This window comes from Lepidochelys kempii, chromosome 2, assembly GCF_965140285.1.
Source record: "Lepidochelys kempii isolate rLepKem1 chromosome 2, rLepKem1.hap1, whole genome shotgun sequence".
Taxonomy (NCBI): Eukaryota; Metazoa; Chordata; order Testudines; family Cheloniidae; genus Lepidochelys; species Lepidochelys kempii.
The window spans coordinates 148,917,379-148,937,286 of NC_136381.1; the positions used below are offsets into that span (position 1 = coordinate 148,917,379).

The 19,908-nt window shown below is 44.6% G+C and overlaps 1 protein-coding gene across 8 annotated transcripts in view; it reads right to left on the minus strand.

The window, feature by feature from the left end:
* CLPTM1L (CLPTM1 like) overlaps positions 1–19,908 on the minus strand; it is a 116,922-nt gene that overhangs the window by 62,403 nt on the left and 34,611 nt on the right. For all 8 annotated transcript variants that reach the window (XR_012157395.2, XR_012157394.2, XM_073332453.2 and 5 more), the window contains exons 7-8: positions 13,272–13,366; positions 855–939 (exon numbers count right to left, since the gene is read on the minus strand). Coding sequence is in view for 6 of the 8 variants with exons in the window: in XM_073332453.2 (XP_073188554.1) it covers positions 855–939; positions 13,272–13,366 (180 nt within the window). In the remaining 2 variants the exon portion in view is untranslated. The remainder of the gene's footprint in view (positions 1–854; positions 940–13,271; positions 13,367–19,908) is intronic.

A 19,908-nucleotide genomic window follows, 5' to 3' on the forward strand; every position in this document is an offset into this window, starting at 1 on the left:
TTAATATCACTTCAACCCAGAGTAAGAATTAATACCTGGGAGGAGAGGGGGGGTCAAACAGCTGTGGATATCTCTCTATCGGTGTTAGAGGGAGAACAATTTGCGTTTACCCTGCAAGTTTATACAGAGTAAAACAGATTTATTTGGGGGTTGGACCCCATTGGGACCTGGGTACCTGAGTGCTGGAGACAGGAGCGCTTCTTAAACTGTTTTCAGTTAAGCCTGTAGCTTGTGGGGGACATGGTTGAGACTTGATCTGTGTTTGCAGCAGGCAAGCATGTCTGGCTCAAACAGGCACAGTACCGAAGTCCCAAGCTGGCAGGGAAAACTGGCTCAGAGGTAGTCTAGGCACATCAGGTGGCAGTTCCAAAAGGGGTTTCTGTGATCCAACCAGTCACAACTGGATCATCATTGTGAATGTGTAGTATCACGTAAAACTCGAGCGCAGTAAACTGTGTGCACATGTCAGAGAACACTTCCAGTTCTTAGAAAGAATAGAACAAGATTTTCGCACAAGAACAAAATGACAACTTGCATATCTCAAATACAACAATTTTAATTCCTTTCTCATAACCACCAACCTAATCAGAGATGTGGAATGATGTACCCAATAAAAATTGATCTCCGCAGCAGGGTAAGCATTATCACTGTGCCTAATGCATCAAGATTAGAACCTGCCTGTCTAAAGTTTTCTGCTAAATAACTGAATACTGATTAAATCACTGCACGATAATCATACAAAAACGGTTTTCATTTTGCCACATCTCCTAAAGCACGTCAGATATTCATGTGCTCTAATATATGAGTAAACAACAAGATCAATACACACCCTCTTTACCTCATATGTGCCATACCTGCTTTTGTAGACATTCCAGTCATGCTTTTCTTTTTCTTCCAGAAGCTGATGTCATTTTTGAATGCAAGGAAATCAAAAAGAAGCTGCAAATATGAAGATACGCACCATTAATTTGATTGAAACCTGCACTAATTCCGGCACGTCAATTGAGTAAAAACATAATGTAAGTTGATGATTTCATTAAATAAAAGTGAGCTAGTCTATATACAGAAAGGAAAAGCTAAGAGATGTGAACCCTGTTGTTAAGACCCAAGTTCCAGAAAACACTGCAAGGAAGAGCTAAGTAGGGAATCCATGGACTGACAAAACCAAAGCTTCATGTTACAAGAAGACAAAGGGAGCCAGGGACCCCATGCATCTTTATTATTTATTAAGTAGACTGCATATTCAGAAGACAATGATGTCAAGATAACTAACCCACAACAGCACTGAACCAATGAAAGGATGACAGCATCCAATTTTAAATCTCGACAAGATTGGAAGAGGTGTTTTCCTATTACTTCATGAAAGTAGGAAGGAAAAGAGTACAAAAACTCTGGAGTGAGCCTGCAGCAGCACTCTGCTACCTTCTCAACTTCAACAGCACTCAACACAACTCATCCTGTTCACCTTTGAGCACAAACTGCCACAGACAGCTAAAAAAGCAAAGAACAGCCACACAGCAGTAGCAAAAAGCAACCTTCCAGTCCAGTTGACATCATCAAGACTTCAATTTTCAATACAATATGAAAATAGTTAGAGAACTGCCAAGGGATTAGATTTTAAAACCTTGTGAAATGATTTTATTGGAATATTGAAATTTTATTGTAACACATTGGTAGCTTCTCCTATTAATTACCACTTTGTATTCTTGGTAAGGAAACAGGCTGAATATTGGTAAACAAATATAATGGGATTTAAAATTCTTAATAATTATTAGTTGGCCTGTATTAAGGCAACTCCTTAAATGGCTTTTTAAAAAATGTTTAAATACTTTGATTTCAGAGGATTTAGTTAAGACTACTTGCATTGATCATTCATAAACCGTTATCCTTAATAAACCAAACAGGACTTACCTGCCCCTAAAATTATTTTGCTAATATATAAACAGTTTAGGTGTATCTATGATATACTAAGACTGGACTCAATTTTGGAAAATAATACTTTGGTCTTAACTTACATAGAGAAAATGTCCTGTTAAATGCAGGCCCACGCACAAAGATATAACCTCTGTTAAAAACTTTCCACAGAGGTGCACACAGAAGAGACTGTAACAGAAGTAATCATTTATATTCTGTTTTGTGTTGTCTAACGTTTTCTTTTCCTTCAAACCTCTTGCATTATTAATGGTTGATTTTGCTTGGATTTAGTGATGTCTCTGAAGTATATAAAAGAGCCCTTGTGACAAGAACAGTGGGAGTCACATCCCTGAATTGGCAGAAAGAGAAACAATTGGGAAGAGAGAGCCTACCACTTCTTGTTTCTCTAGATATTTTCAGTAATTTTGGAGATAATTACTTGGCTCTCAGCAATTTGAAATACTTTTTTCCACCCCAAATACCTAGAACCTCAGAGGCAATGGCTGAAACTTCAATGAAGACATTATTGATCACCTCAGCATAATGTATTTTCATCCCTCTGCTGAACAAAACTGATAGAAACATTATAGGTTGACTTCCCATGGAGGGATAAATCAATGATTAAGAGTCTAGGTACATGAACGCTTTTTTTTCTTCCCCACTGTATACACCAGTCTGAACAGAGTTTGTCAGTCAAAATAAGCAGGCAATCCTCTTTCAGGAATTTCAGCCAAAATACTTAATATACCTGTAGAAGCAATTTGGCCTCAAGAATGTATTTTAGTTAAGAGATTAAGGCAGAGAGCCAACTCTCACTGTTTGCCATAACTTTGGGGGGGGAACAAAAATACAAGAATCTCTTTAAAGACTGAACAGTATTCAACCACTTTGTCACACTTTAAGACAAACAATTTGAGTATAACTAACTGTGCTAGCTGGAGACTCCTGCCGTAACAATATTGTTTCCATGGATGATGAAAGTTTAAGGTGAATCTGAACAATTTCGTCCCAACAACTATTCTTGAAGCTAGAACTTATGAAACCGTCCACAATCCAGAATAAATATGATCACAAAGCCTTGAATGCTATGGAAGCAAAAACCCATAAAAAAAAAAAAAAAGGGAAAGACGACTGGGGACATGCAACGTTAGGGAGTTTGTCTTGTACATGGTTTCATGGTTTGCATTTGTTCATGCACTTTGTTTTGTCTTGCTTTTTAAGGTTTTGGTGTGGTAGTGGTAGCTGGCATGTACGGCAATGGGTTAATTTTGTACTTTTCTAAAAAAATGTTTCTAAAGCAAGCTTTTTATTTTATCAAGGAAGTTTATCATACCATGTGTATTTCTGATAATAAATGGAAACACATGATCAGGGACAACTGTGAATTTATATGCAAACACTATTCCTAAATACAGTTAGATTCATCGATCACTTTCTTACATCACACCATATTATGAATCAACCCCCTGCTCTCTCATTTGATAAGCAGTCAGGTCATTCTTAAGTATATTGCTTGTGGGGGTAGGGAAATTGATTGCCATATTATCAGCCCCTCCCTCCCAAGCACATTCATAAAGGCACTACTCCCCCTCTTCTATTGGCCCATGCAAGTCATTAATATGGGAGCACAAAGCATCCCTGACTTCCGCTGCATGTGCATCCAGCTGTGACGGGTGCTCTTTCTGGATGACTGTACCAATTCAGCAGTCCATCACTGCCATGCTTCCATTCGGGGGGAAAGAGACTCACCTCTGGCATCAAAAAGATTGTGAAAAGCACAGTAATGCAGATAGCATTGATGATATGGCATCTAAATGGGTCTGTAGACATCTCTAATGGGATTTCAATCTGCCAAAAGCACATTCAACAATCATTCTACACCTGCAGAGAATGTAATTATACTTTCATTTGTCAGGGCCTCTGATATCGGTGCGGTTTCATAAGCCAAAGCAAAAGGGGGTACACAGGGTCCCCAAAAATAACTGTGGAGACAGTAACTCCGTTTATGACAATGTCATTTGGTGCAAATAGTGCCCCAGCTTGTTAATGAATTTGGACTCCCAATCCGTGAAAAACCCTGGCATCATGAAAAAACTGTTACCTACCTTTCGTAACTTGTTCTTTGAGATGTGTTGCTCATGCCCATTCCAGTCTAGGTGCATGCAAGCCCATGTGCACAGTCATCGGAGATTTTTGCCTTAGCGGTATCTGTAGGGTCAGCTATGGTCAAGCTCTGGAGTGTCGCGCTTATGCGGCAGTATATCAGGTGCCACCAGCCCTACACCCTCTCGGTGTAGACAACTCCAACAGAGGGGCAGGAGGGTAGGTAATGGAATGGACATAAGGAACACATCTTGAAGAACAACAGTTACGAAAGGTAGATACGTTTTTTTCTTAGAGTGCTTGCTCATGTAGGTTACTCACAAGCAGTATCAATGGAGGTGGGTTTGGAGTTCACAGTCTTGCAGCTTACAGCCCTGCTCTGCCAAAGCCAGCATCATCCCGAGCTTGCTGGGTAAGCGCATAATGAGATGAGAACATCTGGACGGTACCTGCGCCAGGAAGGCAGCTAATGACACCTGCGCCCTAGTCCAGTGGGGGCACCTTTGCCAACTCATAACAGTAGTGGATGTAGGCTGTGATCCACAACGATATTCTCTAGGCAGACACTGGGCAACCCTTCTGTGACACCCTGACACCCCAATATTCACTACTGTGATGTAATTAGGCTATGCCTTTGTGATGTTACACCCCATATTCTTCATGGAAGTAGTTATATGAATATGGCATAACTAAGATCTCTTTTATGCAACATGGGTATGTGAGATATCACTGAAAAGGTTATGATCTACTGAATGTGTTTATCTAATTTGATTGCATGTATCATTTCTGTAACTTAAGTTATGAGTATATAACAATTATAACTGCGTGTACACTTGGGGGAACGCCACCAGACCGTAGGCAATCAGCCCCAATAGGCCATTACGAAAAATAGTAAGACTCGGAAGATACTATTCTCCTGCCTTCCTGAGAAGCTCCCGGGGTTGCTGCTTTGACCCCCATCTTGGGGTTTCAATGTTTTTCCATTAAGAGGGGGTGGGAAGTCAGACTGGGAAACAAAAGATTCCTGCTTTATGTAAATTCTATTTAAGGCTAGGAACTCAATCAGGACTCTTCTCCATTGCCTCCCCATCCAAGAAGGAAACAAATGGCAGGGGCTGAGTCCAGGCCGAGACAAAAATCCTGTCTGTAAAGAGAAATAACTAGAACTCTAAGCTACAGAAACTCTGCAACCTGCCTAAAACAACATTTAGGATGAGAAATTATATTTTGTAACCTGTTTCTTGAGTGCATTAAGCTTAGTTTGTGTGTTTTGTTTTATTTGCTCAGTGATCTGCTTTGTTCTGTTTGCTATCCCTTATGATCACTTAACATTTATGTTCTGTAGTTAAATGTTTTTTGTTTTTGTTTTTTTGTTTTGTTTTGTTTTTTTACAAATTCCAGTTTGTACAATTCATACGGGGGGAGTACAGGGGGACAGAGAAAGGCACATCTCTCCCCACCTTGAGGGAGAAGGCAAAGTCAATATTATTTTGTGTTTACACTCCAAAGGTGGCGTGCACATGAGTGCTGAGTAAATCCCTGAGCTCAATCTTCCTACACAGAGCTGATTTCAGTCTGTATCTGCTGCAGGGTGTGGCCGTGTGTGTGTATTAGAGAAGGCTTGAGGGCCTGGTACAGCTAGGACAGGGTAAGGAAACCCAGGCTGGTGGAATGAGTGGAACCAGTGAGGCTCCAGCACAAGATGGAATCCCAGATGGGGGGTGAGGGGGTGGGTCTAACCCAGCACATCTTTATAAGGTGTCATTCTAAAAGTCTTGATCTGCTAGATATTAATAGCTCGTTTGATTATATGTGCTATCATTGCATGTGAAGTTATGAAGTTTGGCTATGTATGTGTTACTGAAGCATGTCATGAGGTTGAAAACACCCACAAGCAGCCTTTCAGCTATGACACTAAAAAGGCCAAACAATGCTAATGGCTTATTGTGGAAATGCACACGAGCACAAGGATTACCCCAGGAACTGTGTACAATAGAAACCTCTCAGAGATAGCACTACAAAATGGGAACTGTTTGACACTGGTCACAGCAAAAGAGTTTTCTAGCAAGTGGGGAGAAGACATAAAAGGGGGGAAATGACATCATGGGGGTAACCCACTCTCCCGACAACAACACACCTGGAAACGCCTGTGTATGAAAACCTGCGAAAGCGCAGGTAACTTGTGCCTTAAGAATCTGCCAGCCTGTTTATCACTCAGGGTGAGAATTTGTTAATTTAAATCCCACCTATCTAGTGTGTTAAGCTCAGTTTGCAAATTCTGTTTATTTACTATGGTAATCTGCTTTGATCTGTTGGCTATCCCTTATAATCACTTAAATCTACCTCTTGTACTTAATAAACTTGTTTTTTGTTTTAAACCCAGTTTGTGAAATACATAATGCAGGGGGAGGGAGCTGTGCATCTCTCTCTCCACATTGAGCAAGAGGGCGAACTGCAATTAAGTTACACTGTAAAGTTCTCTGAGCAGTGCAAGACAATACAATTTTGGGTTTACTCTCCCAAGGGTGAGTGCACTTGAACGCTGGGCAATTCCTTAGCTGAGCCCTCCCATGCAGAGGTGATCTCAGCATGTGTGTGAATATAGCTGCAGCTGGGTGTCTCTCTACCTGTGTGAGAGCCTATCACAGCAGCACAAAGTAAGGGGCACCTAGGCTGGTGGGACAGGCAGGCTCAGTGGTATCTCAGTTCCAAGTGGCACCCCAGGGGAACCCATCACACCTTCACTCTGTCTGCGACAGCAATGAATAAGTGCCCTGACTTAAGGATCTGTGTAGAAAGCCAGCATCCGTATGATGTCTAGGATATGCAGCCTGTGTTTGTCATCCGTCACATGAGGCTTGGGACAGAAGACCAGTAAGTAAATGTCTTGCCCAGTATGAAACTGGGAAACAACCTTGGGCAGGAAAGCCGGGAGCAGGCACAACTGGACTTTGTCCTTCTATAAGACAAACGGTGGCTCCGAGGTGAGCGCCCTGATCTCGGATACTCTGTAGGCTGAAGTTATAGCAACTAACAAACAAACATTCCAGGAGAGAAGCAGGAGGAAGCAGAAAGCCAAGGGTTCGAAGGGGGGGAACCATGAGCTTTGACAGCATAAGATTCAGGTCCCACGGGGCAAATGGGTCCCAGCCATGCGAGTAGAAGCACTCCAGACCTTTCAAGAACTGCGCCATCATAGGATGGATGAAGACCATCCTGCCTTGAAATGGAAGGTGGAACGCCGAAATGGTCGCCAGTTGGACCTTGATCAAAGAGAGTAACATGCCCTGGAGCTTAAGGTGCAGCAGATAGTCTAGGACGTCCTGCAGCAGGGCCTCTTCAGCCCAAATGTGTCAAGCTGAGGCCCAACACATGAACCGCTTCTACTTCACAGCTACAGCAGGGTTGCTGCCAAAAGATTCAGTAGCATGCTGAACCAGTGTTGGTGAGGCCACACTGGGGTTATGAGGATGACGTTCGCTTTGTCTTGCTTCCAGACCTTGTGGATCAATGGTACCAGTGGAAAGCGTTAGCGTTCAATGGTTAGCGTTCCCGACTGTGGAATCAAGAAGGCGTCTGACAGGAAGCCCTTGTCCCTGCCCTGCAGAGAACAGAACATGTGGCACTTTCTGTTCTGCCTGGACACGAACAGGTCCACCTGGGGAGTCCCCCACCTGTGGAAGACTAGTCTGATCATCTCTGGATGGAGCAACCATTTGTGGCAAGATGAGAAGGTCCTGCTGAGGTGATCTGCCAAGATGTTTTTGGTTCCAGTCAGGTGCGTGGCTACTTTACGAAGTACTTTAAAGTACTTTACTTTACATGGCACACACAAAAGTCCCAGAGGCTGAGAGCTTCCCAACACAGGGCCGAAAACCTGGCACTCTCCTGCCTGTTGATATACGTTGTGGTGTCCATCAGGGCCTGCACCACCTTGCCTCTTAGGGGGGGCAAGAAAGCCTGGCAGGTCAGGTGAACCGCTCCGAGATCCCTGGTTTCAGAGTGGTAGCCGTGTTAGTCTGTATCAGCAAAAACAACGAGGAGTACTTGTGGCCCCTTAGAGATTAACAAATGTATCTGGGCATAAGCTTTCGTGAGCTAAAACCCATTTCATCAGATGCATGGAGTGGAAAATACAGTACATGAAAAGATGGGAGATGTCTTACCAAGTGGGGAGTCAGTGCTAATGAGACAATTCAATTAAAGTGGAAGTGGGCTATTATCAACAGGAAGAAAAATCACTTTTGTAGTGGTAATGAGGTCAATTTTTTTTCTTGAAGAATTGCCACTTTTAAGTCTGTTATTGAGTGTCCATGGAGATTGAAGTGTTCTCCAACTGGTTTTTGAATAATTCTTGATGTCTGATTTGTGTCCATTTACTCTTTTGTGTAGAGATGGTCCAGTCTGGCCAATGTACATGGCAGAGCATTGCTGGCACACGATGGCATATATCACATGCCACCATCGCCGACTGTGTGGGTTCCAGTGCCCAGTCCTACTGCTGGGGCTTGGGCGTTGGACTGAACTGGCCCTCCATGCCAGAGGAATCACCTTCCAGTGACCATGAGGGGCCGCTGACACCTGGGTTTGTTTACTGGTTGTGGCTACCGGCGACCAGCAACCGACGCGGGAGACTGGTGTCAGTGCCAGGGAGACTAGTGCCGAGATGGGGAATGCTCATCAGTGCTGAGATGGGGAACACACTGCGTCAGTGGTCAGGACTGATGTCAAGAGGAAGACGGACGGGAGGATGACCGGTGCTGGGAACAGCATAGGGAGTAATCAGGTGAGCGATACTGAAAGGATCTGGATGCTAGTCTGGGCAACTGATAATGAGTCTCAGACCTGTCCCAGGATCCTCAGCACAGTGGAGAGGAATGTCGCCTCCTCTCCAGTGACCAGCGGTTTTCCCCTGCCCCTTGAGGGGTCTTGGCAGCTGACCTGCCCTCTTGGGGAGCCTTAGCAGAGTCCTGCGGCACCAGAGTCGTCATGGGAGCATGTGGAAACCTGTGCTCTTTCTGCACCTGGGAGGACGACGGTGCCGGCAGGGGCGTGGGACCCATACCTTTCCCAGGAGTCCGTGATGGAACTTTGAGGGCACTAGAGGCTCCAAGCGGGGAGGCAGGAGGATGTGTGGCTCCGGAGTAGGCTGGCGGCCAGGCACAGGTTCCTTGGCCAATGACCCTTGGGCCTTTTTGCTTGGAGCCGGGCAGCTGGGCCTTTTTGCTTTCTTTTTCAGCACCAGCAACGGCAACTGGTGCCGGCAGTGTGCTGAGCACGGAGGCCAAGGCACTTGGTGCAGCCTGTCTGGATGGCTCGGAAGCTGGGCGAAGGGCAGACTCCATCAGGAGGGCCCTGAGACAAATATCCCACTCCTTTTAGGTTCTAGGCCAAAAGTTCTTACAGATCCAGCACCCATCCTTAGCATGTGATTCCCCCAAGCAATCAGGACAACTGCTATGGGGGTTGCTAACAGGCATAGGCCTGTTGCAATCTGAGCAGAGTTTTAACTCAGGAGACCGGGACATGCCCTGCCTGGGGTGAAGTCCCCACTGGGACTCAAACTACTACCAACAACTACACTACACAAAAACTATTTACAAAAGGCCCTAAGGCACAAAGCTTGTAGGAGAAAAAAATGCTAGCCCTTGCTAGACAAGAAAAAGCACTCCAACTAACCACCCCGGGCAGTAAGAAGGAACTGAGAGGGCGTAGGGCCGGCAGCACCTGATATAGCGCCACATGAACACGGCACTCCAGAGGGCGCCACAGCTGGTCCAATGGATACCGCTAAGGCAAAAATCTCTGACAACCACGCAAGTGGGCGTGCACACACCTAGAATGGAATCAATATGAGCAAGCCCTCAAAGAATTTACCCAGTGTAATCTACATTGACATTCATAAATCGACCTCTGTGGTCCACGAGGCATTGAATAACAATGGAATACTTCAGTTTATGTACTCATGTGCCCTTTGAGGAGCGCAAACTATAGGCACTAGTCCCATCAATGGCCCTCGTGCATTTCGGAAACTGCATTCTCTAACAGCCAGCAATTACTTCAGGAATATCTTTTATACTTGGCCCTCAGGGTAAAACCACACACATCTGAATGCTTCAGAAGCCTCCATCCCCACTGTACCCACAGTCTACTTTCCAACCCCAGGCTGGTTGGCAATCTGGGGTAGCCAGCTTCCAGAGTGCTCTAGGAACCCGTGTCTCAACTGGCACGACCACCCTCATGCACTTGTCTTTAGGGAAGGTCAGGAGAGGCTGCTCGCAAAATTCCAGAAACGTATCTTTCTTCATGTGAAAGTTCTGAACCTGCTACTGGTCATCCCAGATCTGCAAAATGATTTGGTCTCACCAATCTGAGCTTGTGGCCGTGCTCTAGAAGTCCCAGAAGGGGGTATCCGTGGCTATCCCAAGAGTCATGAGCGGCAGCAGCCAGTTCAAGTCTGCCATGTCTGTGTCCTGCTCCATCAGAAGTTCTCTCAGGCACCTTTGATGGGTCAGAAAATACTGCTGAAATGTCCATCATCTCACGGAATTTCTGCCCATTTCTTGAAACAGCGAGAGAAATTCTTAAAGTGGCACATCTCCTTGGTATTGCCGGCTCCGGTTGCTGAGAGCATACAGACAAAAACAATGGCTTGGCAAGATGTTTGCAGAATTGTCAAGCTTCCTGTAACATGCAGGGTGGATCCCACACTGCACCACAGTCAAAGGGCTACAGAGACCATGTTTTGGGAAAGCGCTATTAAGTCTGGGATGTGGTTGGTTGAAATCTGGTCTGTGTGATACAGTGTGGATGCCAGAGCCCTGGGTTCAAGCCCAGGTTAGAATATTATTTACTTAGGGTTGATAATCAACGTAGATCAGTGGTTCCCAAACTTGTTCCGCCGCTTGTGCAGGGAAAGCCCCTGGCGGGCCGGGACAGTTTGTTTACCTGCTGCGTCCGCAGATTCGGCCGACCACCGCTCCTAGTGGCCGCGGTTCACTGCTCCAGGCCAATAGGAGCTGCTGGAAGCAGCGGCCAGTACTTCCCTGCTTTGAGCAGCTCCCATTGGCCTGCAGCAGTGAACCGTGGCCACTGGGAGCAGCGATCGGCCGAACCTGCGGACGCAGCAGGTAAACAAACTGGCCCGGCCCGCCAGGGGCTTTCCCTGCACAAGTGGCGGAACAAGTTTGGGAACCACTGATGTAGATGCTTAAACCCTGGGTTCTCTAATCTAGGGTTCACTGACCTGAGTCCCATTAAATCTGGGCTTACATTTCAGTGCAGACAAACCCTTATGGGCCACTTTCTTCAGCAGCTGCTGAGCAGCAAAGGGGAGGAGTAGCAGCAGTGTGGTAGCCTGAAGTGCCATGCAGGAAATTTGACCATCTATATACCAGGTTTATAGAGTGGACAGACTAGCCACCAAAGGCTTGGGAAGACGAGGTGGAGATTCTTCCAGAGTGCTGCTGGAGACCTGCTTGTTGTGAGAGCCATTGCCCCAAGACTCGAAGTAGTACTGGCCTGAGTGGACTCTGGTCAGTCCCAGGAGGACAGGCAATATGAGGGGCACACTCACTGCACATTTCTGCTGCTGAAGGAATATGGGCAAATGAATAATAAGGGCATTTTTCTCAATGTTTTGTTCCATTAAGAGTTGAAGTCATCTGCTTGGAGATAAGTACCTTGCTGGAAGCAACAAGGTGCAGGTGCTTCTTGGGTAAGGTAATGATCTCAGATGACTGGTCACTACATCAAAATGGAATAGTAGAAGGAACCCCATTAGCCCATACTGTTAAATGGGTAGGTGCAGAAAGAATTTTACTACTGGTGAATTAGTTCATACAATCACATGAGAGACAGAACAGTGTTTGAGCAGAAGAAAAAGCATGACCTCCTGCTGAAGGCCTGATGACAGTTTTATGAATTTGTAAGGTTTGTTGCTGAGCCACGAAACAATAAATAGACTAATAGAGAATTCTGAGTGTGCACACACATTTCTCTAGCAAGGACATAAACCATTCTTGGAGAACACAAATCTCCCACTGCTTGAAGGGCAAGACAGTATTAACACAAAATAGTCCAGATTCTCTGCTTCATTTCCCTCCCTTTTCTCTGATGTGGCCATTTTTTGTCTAAACTCCCCAGCTGAGGACTCTCCTGGCATAGAGGAACTAAGTCAGTATAACCAGCCCCTAAATGCCCTTGTAACAATGACATAAGGTGTCTCAGTGGCATAAAGAATGACACCCAGAGACTGTGTGCTCTGGCAATTTCCAACTGGCAGACAGCGCCCTTGACAGTGGTACCATCTGGCAAGTTTAGAGCAGACCATGGCTATTTAGACTCCACTAGGGACATCGTTTGTGCAGAATCAGTGAGGGAATCAGAACTGTAATCTGTTCGACAGTTGCGTTCCGTCCTTGCTGCTAGAAAATCTCAAAGCAGAAAATCTGAGCCAGCATTCATATGCAATGCTTTTCAGGTTTTCGTTTAACTCAGGTTAAATAAAGAAATTGACACTACATTATTTCACTTAAGAGTTAAATATTTTTACATGTCAATTAAGAAGGTTACATTTTCTATAAAAGTTGATAATTTATAAACTAATAATTCTTTTCAGGAGATAAAAATTTTATTTCTCACAATCAGACAAGTATCAATTGTATCTATAACCCTTCACTAATTTCTGATTACAGTCTACATTAATTTTTAAACCAATATGTATATTCAACAGCAGATCAAGTTGCTGTTTTGTTATGAGGATGGGTGATCAATGAACAGTTGAATTCTTATTTGCAAACTGGCCGGCAGCCAGCGCTGAAAATTGAAGCCATTAACCTTTCCGTTATCCACTGGTGCAGTGTGATCAACAAACAACTCAGGTAAGAGGACAGCCAGTCACACAAGGAAATGTAGTAATTCTCTTTCTGGGAAGGACTGGACTGGGGGTGGGGGGGACACCCCTAATTTTTAAATTGGATTTAGGAGTAGAAATCCGTTTTTCTGGCTTAAATTTCAGAACATATTGCATAAATGTTCCCTTGCAGAACATAACGTTTTGCTATTGAATTTTCTATTTGTATTTATGAAGGAAAAATCGGCATAGCATAGCACATGTATTGACATTAATATTTCCAAAAACAATTACTGGTGATTTAGAGAAATGTGAGGGTCAGTGCTCAAAGTACCTTTACTTTTATTGTTTACTTATACTTAAGTATATACCGCTTAAAAACAGCACGTGATCCACTTACATGGAATGCTGCTACAAAGAATGTCAAAGCCAAAAAGTACAGGTTAGTATCCACAAAAATTCCTTTTACTTCATCTGCATCCTTTTCTGAAAAGCCTGGAAGAAAGAGTAGATAAAATGTGAAAAGTACCAAAAAATTAGCATTACAGCTATTAGTATAGTAGATTCAAGTATAAAGGAAGCCCTTTTTAAGTGGCACAAGTTTTAATAATAATAATAAAATAAAAATAATAAAAACTGGATGCTGGCTTTGCTTACAAAAATCAGGTTTTGTATGTTTTACCTAAAAACATTCTGAGCTAGTAATTTATAAGGTATTGATCTTGACCAGTCACTAAATTTGGTTCTACAAGAGTTTGTCTAGCCTTTAAAATCAGCTCCAAAACGAATGAGGAAAGGGGAACTAAGGGGAACTAACATTTTATACACCTAAAAAAACCCAATCAATTAACAGCAGGATACAACTGTCTGTAATGGGCCACTCTCTTACCACTTCAAAAGTTATTTTTCCTCCCTTGGTATCCTGCTGTTAATTGATTCCTCTCATTAGACTGACATCACACTTGGTAAAGCAACCCCCATCCTTTCACGTATTTATACCTGCTTCTGTATTTTCATTTCATACATCTGATGAAGTGGGGTTTAGCCCACGAAAGCTTATGCCCAAAGAAATCTGTTAGTCTCAAAGGTGCCACAAGGACTCCACATTTTTGCTGATAAGAGACTAACACGGCTACCACTCAAACCATTTTATATACCTATATGCCACGAAGCATTTGCTGACTGTAATGAGGTGTCATTAATCGGGAAGGCAACCCTTCCCAGAATTGTTGCCTGAAGAATACTCAGAGATTCCAAGGCAGAAAGGACCGTTGTACTCATCTAGTCTGACCTCTTGTATAACACAGGCCACAGAACTTCCCCAAAATAATTCCTAGAACATAGCTTTTAGAAAAACATCCGATCTTGATTTTAAAATGGTCACTGATGGAGAATCCTAGCGTATACCTGCACAAAGTAAGTCCTGGTAAGATTTTAAATCCTCTGGGTGGGGAGACAAGGAATCTGGGATTACGGAGTTGTCCAGGAAAGGAGAGGATGGGACTGCTGGAACCCCTAGCATCACTTGGGGTAGAGGTTACTCCTTTGGCAAAGGCTGCCCCAAGAAGAGGTGTCTCAAGAGGACAGACCTCCTCTTGCATCTGTAACAGAGGCCACTCTTGGGGCTGGTACATCTCAGGATCAAGGGAATTGCCCCCAGGACTGGAGCAGAAATCTAGACTTCTTCAAGTGGGGTACTCCCTGCAGGTCCCAAGGTGATCACTGTGAGCGAGAGTATGGCATAGGGGGTCAATACATTGAGGATGCCAAGGATCTGCCCTTACTGTAAGAACAGCTGTGCTCTCAGTGCAGGCGCTTTCCCTTTGCTGCCCATTGGAAGATCTTTGGGACTTTTTGCCAAGGCAAAGACCAACAGGAGGAATCCATATTAGAGTCAGAAGAACCCTCTCAGAAGTCCTTGGGCACTGTTAGTGGCCACTCCGGCGGGACCACAGAATAGTCCAATTTATCCATAGTCCAATGAGAGAAGGGCAAAGTTGGTATCAAGGATGGGACTGTTGTCAGTACCAGAAAATCTTCAGTGACAGTACCAAAGAGCACAACAGAGTTGTTGTGGGTTTCAAAGGGCACTTGTGTTAACAGAAATTAATGGTGACTAAACAGAGGACAGATGGCACCAAGGACAAAGGGCATATCGGTGCTGCCCGACAGCCATCTACACCAAGGAAGGTGCCTGTGGTTTCACTGGTACCGAGGGCATCGACAGTAAGCGGCCTCAACCCCGAGTTTGTAGAATTTGAGGGGCCTGAAATAGTTGGCAGCGCCGATAGTACACCCGCCTTCTGAGTAAGCGGGGATGCTGGTAGACAGGCAGAATAAGTCTGTTGTTACCATGTAGGCTTGTGGGATTGTTGATATCAAAAAGCAGTGTCACCATAGATACCAGACTCAATGGTTGACCACCAGGTGGGCCCCAAGTCAGTGGTACAGTACTGGGAATCTCCAGCCTTGATGTGGATTGACAGTTTGGCTGTACCTTGGATCTTGTGGATGTTGGGAAGCTATCTTCGACAAAGAGAACACCTCTCTCCTCAATTTCGAACATTCCTGATCTGTTTTGTGGGTCTCTTCTGGGGTACCTCAGAGAGCACAGATCGACCCCTTCCTCCTCGTGGGGAGAGTCAGAGTCCAGGGGTCTGTCTACCAGTGTTGATGCAGAAGGTGGCTGGCTGAGGACTGCCAGTCCTGCTAGCGGAAGAGGGTCTTGGTGCTAGTTTAAGCTTCATAGCCTGTTCCAACAAAAGCTGCTTCAGGCAAAGGTCTCTTGCAATATGTGTTCTCACAAGATTATAAATTCTCCTTAATGTGACTTTCACCTACACACAGCAAGTGTAGGAGTCCACTGTTGGGAATAGAAAGTCCACCTAATACACAACGTTTGAAGGCCTGGTCAACGCTGCATGCCCTACAGTGCTGAGCTCCAGAAATTACTATAAAGACTAACTATATTCTACTACAGATACTATTAAAAGAACTCTTTACAGGAGAAGTCCCAGTGACACAAGTGTGGTGCAGAGAGAAAAAGCCATGAGAAGACTCGCCCGGGGGAGCTCCAACTAAGGCTACTGGTGGTATGAAGGGACTGAGGGGGATTACGGTATGTCACCCTTATATTGCTTCAGAAGGGGCTACGAGGCAACAGGGTGGATGCGCCGTTCCAATAGGTACCACGGTGGGGAAAAGTCTCCAATTCTGATGCCCTCAGCACAAACGCACCTGAGTGAAATACCCATCTGCAACCACTCAAAGAACGTCTTGTAGGTATAACCTACATTGCTTAGTGGACTATAACCCTCAAAAGTGACTCTGAAAAGGACTTAAGAAATGATGGTGGATAACCAACTGAACATGTACTCCCAGCTCTAGCTAGAAGGGCTAAAGATCAGACAAACAAATATTGAGGAAGGACATGGTATCATCCCAGCATATGGCTCTCGTGAGACTACTGTATCTAGCATCAATTTAAATGGAATGATGAAAAACTGGAAAGAGTTTAGAGAAAAGCCACAAGAATGATCCAGAATCTGAGAAACAGGGCTTACAGTGAGAAATTTTAAGAAGGCCAATTGATCTAGCTTATTCAAAAGGTTAAAAGATGACAGTATATAAATACCAACACAGGGACAAGACACTGATACTAGAAGGTTCTTTAACCAAGCAGAAAAAGTCATAAAGAGATCCAATGGAAAGAAGCTGAAGTCAGCAAAGTTCAAACTGAAAATAAAATGCACATTTTTAACTGTGAGGATAATCAACGGATTACCGAGGTTTGTGGTAAATTCTCCATCATTCGGAGTCTTTAAATTAAGACTGGATGTGTTTAGAAAGATTAAACTACGAGTTACTGAGCTAGATGCAGGAATTACTTGGTGAAATTCTATGCTCTGTTTTATACAGATTAGACTAGATCATAATGTTCCTTTCTGACCTTAATCCATGTCTTTCCTTTATCCTGTATTTTCAGGAAAGGAGTTTTCTTATTAAACAGGATTTAAAGTTTCCAGTACTAGAGAGCCCTTTCTTAAAGAGATTTTTTTTTTAAATAAGGGAACTTGGAATGTTGTGAGACGATTGTACAGGGAAATTCCTGTGTCTTCCTTTCCCATTTAATAACTAAATTTAATGGGTAAGAGCCATCACATCCTCTCAAGATAGATGTGTGGGATTTTAAAACGTTTCATACATATTTGTCCTGTTTCAACAAATCTATTGGACTTGAAATATAAGATCATAATAGTAGTACTGGGCACCAGTGAAAATAAACTCCTAAATTTTGTTATCTTGAGATCTCTGAACTATGAGGAATGTATCAGATACTGATTCAGATTTTGTTTTTGGATACTTCAACTGTTATTTTTAAGAGATTGGAAAAAGCTTGTGAAGAATTCACTCCTTCCCTGTTGGCCCTTTTATACTGCCGTTGTAGTGCAGAAGATTTTTTTACAGCCCAGATCTGGCTTGGGAAACTCCGGCCTGCTGCAGGTTTTGCACAAGGCAATTTATGCTGCCTATTATGCCTCTGCCACATGTGCCAGGATTGGAGGCATGAAGAGACATAGAACTTCCACCCATATGCAGCTGGGGACAGGATACCTAAGATACCCGGGGGACCACAACGGCAGCCCAGAATCAGGAATGTGAGAAGGTGGCTTCAATGTACCTTAGTCCTTCCTCTCCCAGGACGTGAGTTTTGTGCAGCGCCTTTAAAAGACAAGTGTAATATCTAACTCCCTGACTCTCCCTTTCATGAAAGCATAGATTTAGCATGCCTGGAATCTTGTGACTCTGTACAAATTTGCACAGTTACTCTTCGAGAAAGCATGTAAGTTTAGATGCTTTTTTCACAAATTATTTGTAATAAAAAATTGTCTCAAGTGCAATGTTCAACTGCATTGTTAAGAGATAACTTGGAACCAGCTGAGCAGAAAACAGCAGAGAGGCTAACAGAGGGAGTTTGCCTGGGATCTGTCTGAGAGGAGGTACACTAAGGGCTGCATTAGGGAGCCTGTGTTGGTGAGTATCTAAGTCTCTGTTGTGGAGACAGTTTCACAGTTTGACCGTCTGCTTCATTGGTTGTTTGTTTGAAAAGTGTGAATTAGGAGTGCTTTGTTCCAGGTGAGCCTTGAGTGAGCCTGACTGTTATAAAAAGCCAGTCAGCTGTGAACCACCTGAGCAGCAAAGAGCAGAGAGGCTAACAGAAGGAGTTTGCTTGGGGAGAGCCCCCTGAGGCTTTCATTTTGCCAGCTTCTCTGAGTAGTTACGACAACTCCTGAGGAAGCTCGTAGAAGGAAGGTAATATGGATGGGGAGTGTTCAGCTGTTGTGACCTGCACTGGATGTGCCATGTTTGTCTTTCTTCCACAGGACAGAAGCGACTTTGTCTGTACAAAGTGCAAGCTGGTCTTTATATTAGAAGAGAAGGTTCAAGGTCTAGAGAAACAAGTATCGACCCAGCGTTGCATAAGAGAAACTGAAGATTTTCTGGACAGACGTCAGGATATGCTTCTATGGACACAATGTTCTGAAGATTCAGAGCAGGCTGCACAGCGGGGCAGGATGGTGAAAAAATTTGGCAGCATGTGACCTTCAGAAGAAGAAAGGGGAGCGTCCATGTATCAGCAGCGCAGATACAGATAAGCAACCGTTTTCATGTTCTCTCCACAGGTACTAATGCGGAGAGTGGACTAGATGATACATCTTAGGGAAGGGAACAGAAGGAGATTCCGCCGACTGGAAGGCATGAGATGCACTGTCCTAGGGATGGAGGTTCCATGACCACCGCTCCCAAAAGGAGGAAGCGGGTGATGGTGGTCAGGGATTCTCTCCTCAGGGGGACTGAGTCATCTATCTGCTGCCCCGACCGGGAAAACAGAGAAGTCTGCTGCTTGCCAGGAGCTAGGATTCATGATGTGACGGAGAGACTGCAGAGACTCATCAAGCCCTCGGATCGCTACCCTTTCCTGCTTCTCCACATGGGCACTAATGATACTGCCAAGAATGACCTTGAGCGGATCACTGCAGACTATGTGGCTCTAGAAAGAAGGATAAACGAGTTTGAGGTGCAAGTGGTGTTTTCATCCATCCTCCCCATAGAAGGAAAAGGCCTGGGTAGAGACCGTTGAATCGTGGAAGTCAACGAATGGCTACGCAGGTGGTCTTGGAGAGAAGGCTTTGGATTCTTTCACCATGGGATGGTGTTCCAAGAAGGAGAAGTGCTAGGCAGAGACGGGCTCCACCTAACGAAGAGAGGGAAGACCATCTTTGCAAGCAGGCTGGCTAACCTAGTGAGGACGGCTTTAAACTAGGTTCACCGGGGGAAGGAGACCAAAGCCCTGAAGTAAGTGGGGACATGGGATACTGGGAGGAAGCACGAGCAGGAGAACGTGAAAGGGAAGGGCTCTTGCCTCATACTAAGAGAGCAAGACAAACAGCAAGTTCTCTCAAGTGCCTATACACAAATGCAAGAAGCCTGGGAAACAAGCAGGGAGAACTGGAAGTCCTGGCACAGTCAAGGAATTGTGATGTGATTGGAATAACAGAGACTCCGTGGGATAACTCACATGACTGGAGTACTGTTATGAATCGATATAAACTGTTCAAGGAGGACAGGCAGGGCTGAAAAGGTGGGGGAAGTTGCATTGTATGTAAGAGTAGTATGACTGCTCAGAGCTCTGGTATGAAACTGCAGAAAAACCTGAGTGTCTCTGGATTAAGTTTAGAAGCGTGAGCAACAAGGGCGATGTCGTGGTGGGAGTCTGCTATAGACCACCAGATCAGGGGGATGAGGTGGACGAGGCTTTCTTCCGGCAACTCACGGAAGTTACTAGATCGCAGGCCCTGGTTCTCATGGGAGACTTCAATCATCCAGATATCTGCTGGGAGAGCAATACGGCGCTGCACAGAAAATCCAGGAAGTTTTTGGAAAAGGTCGGGGTCAATTTCCTGGTGCAAGTGCTGGAGGAACAAACTAGGGGCAGAGCTCTTCTTGCCCTGCTGCTCACAAACCGGGAAGAATTA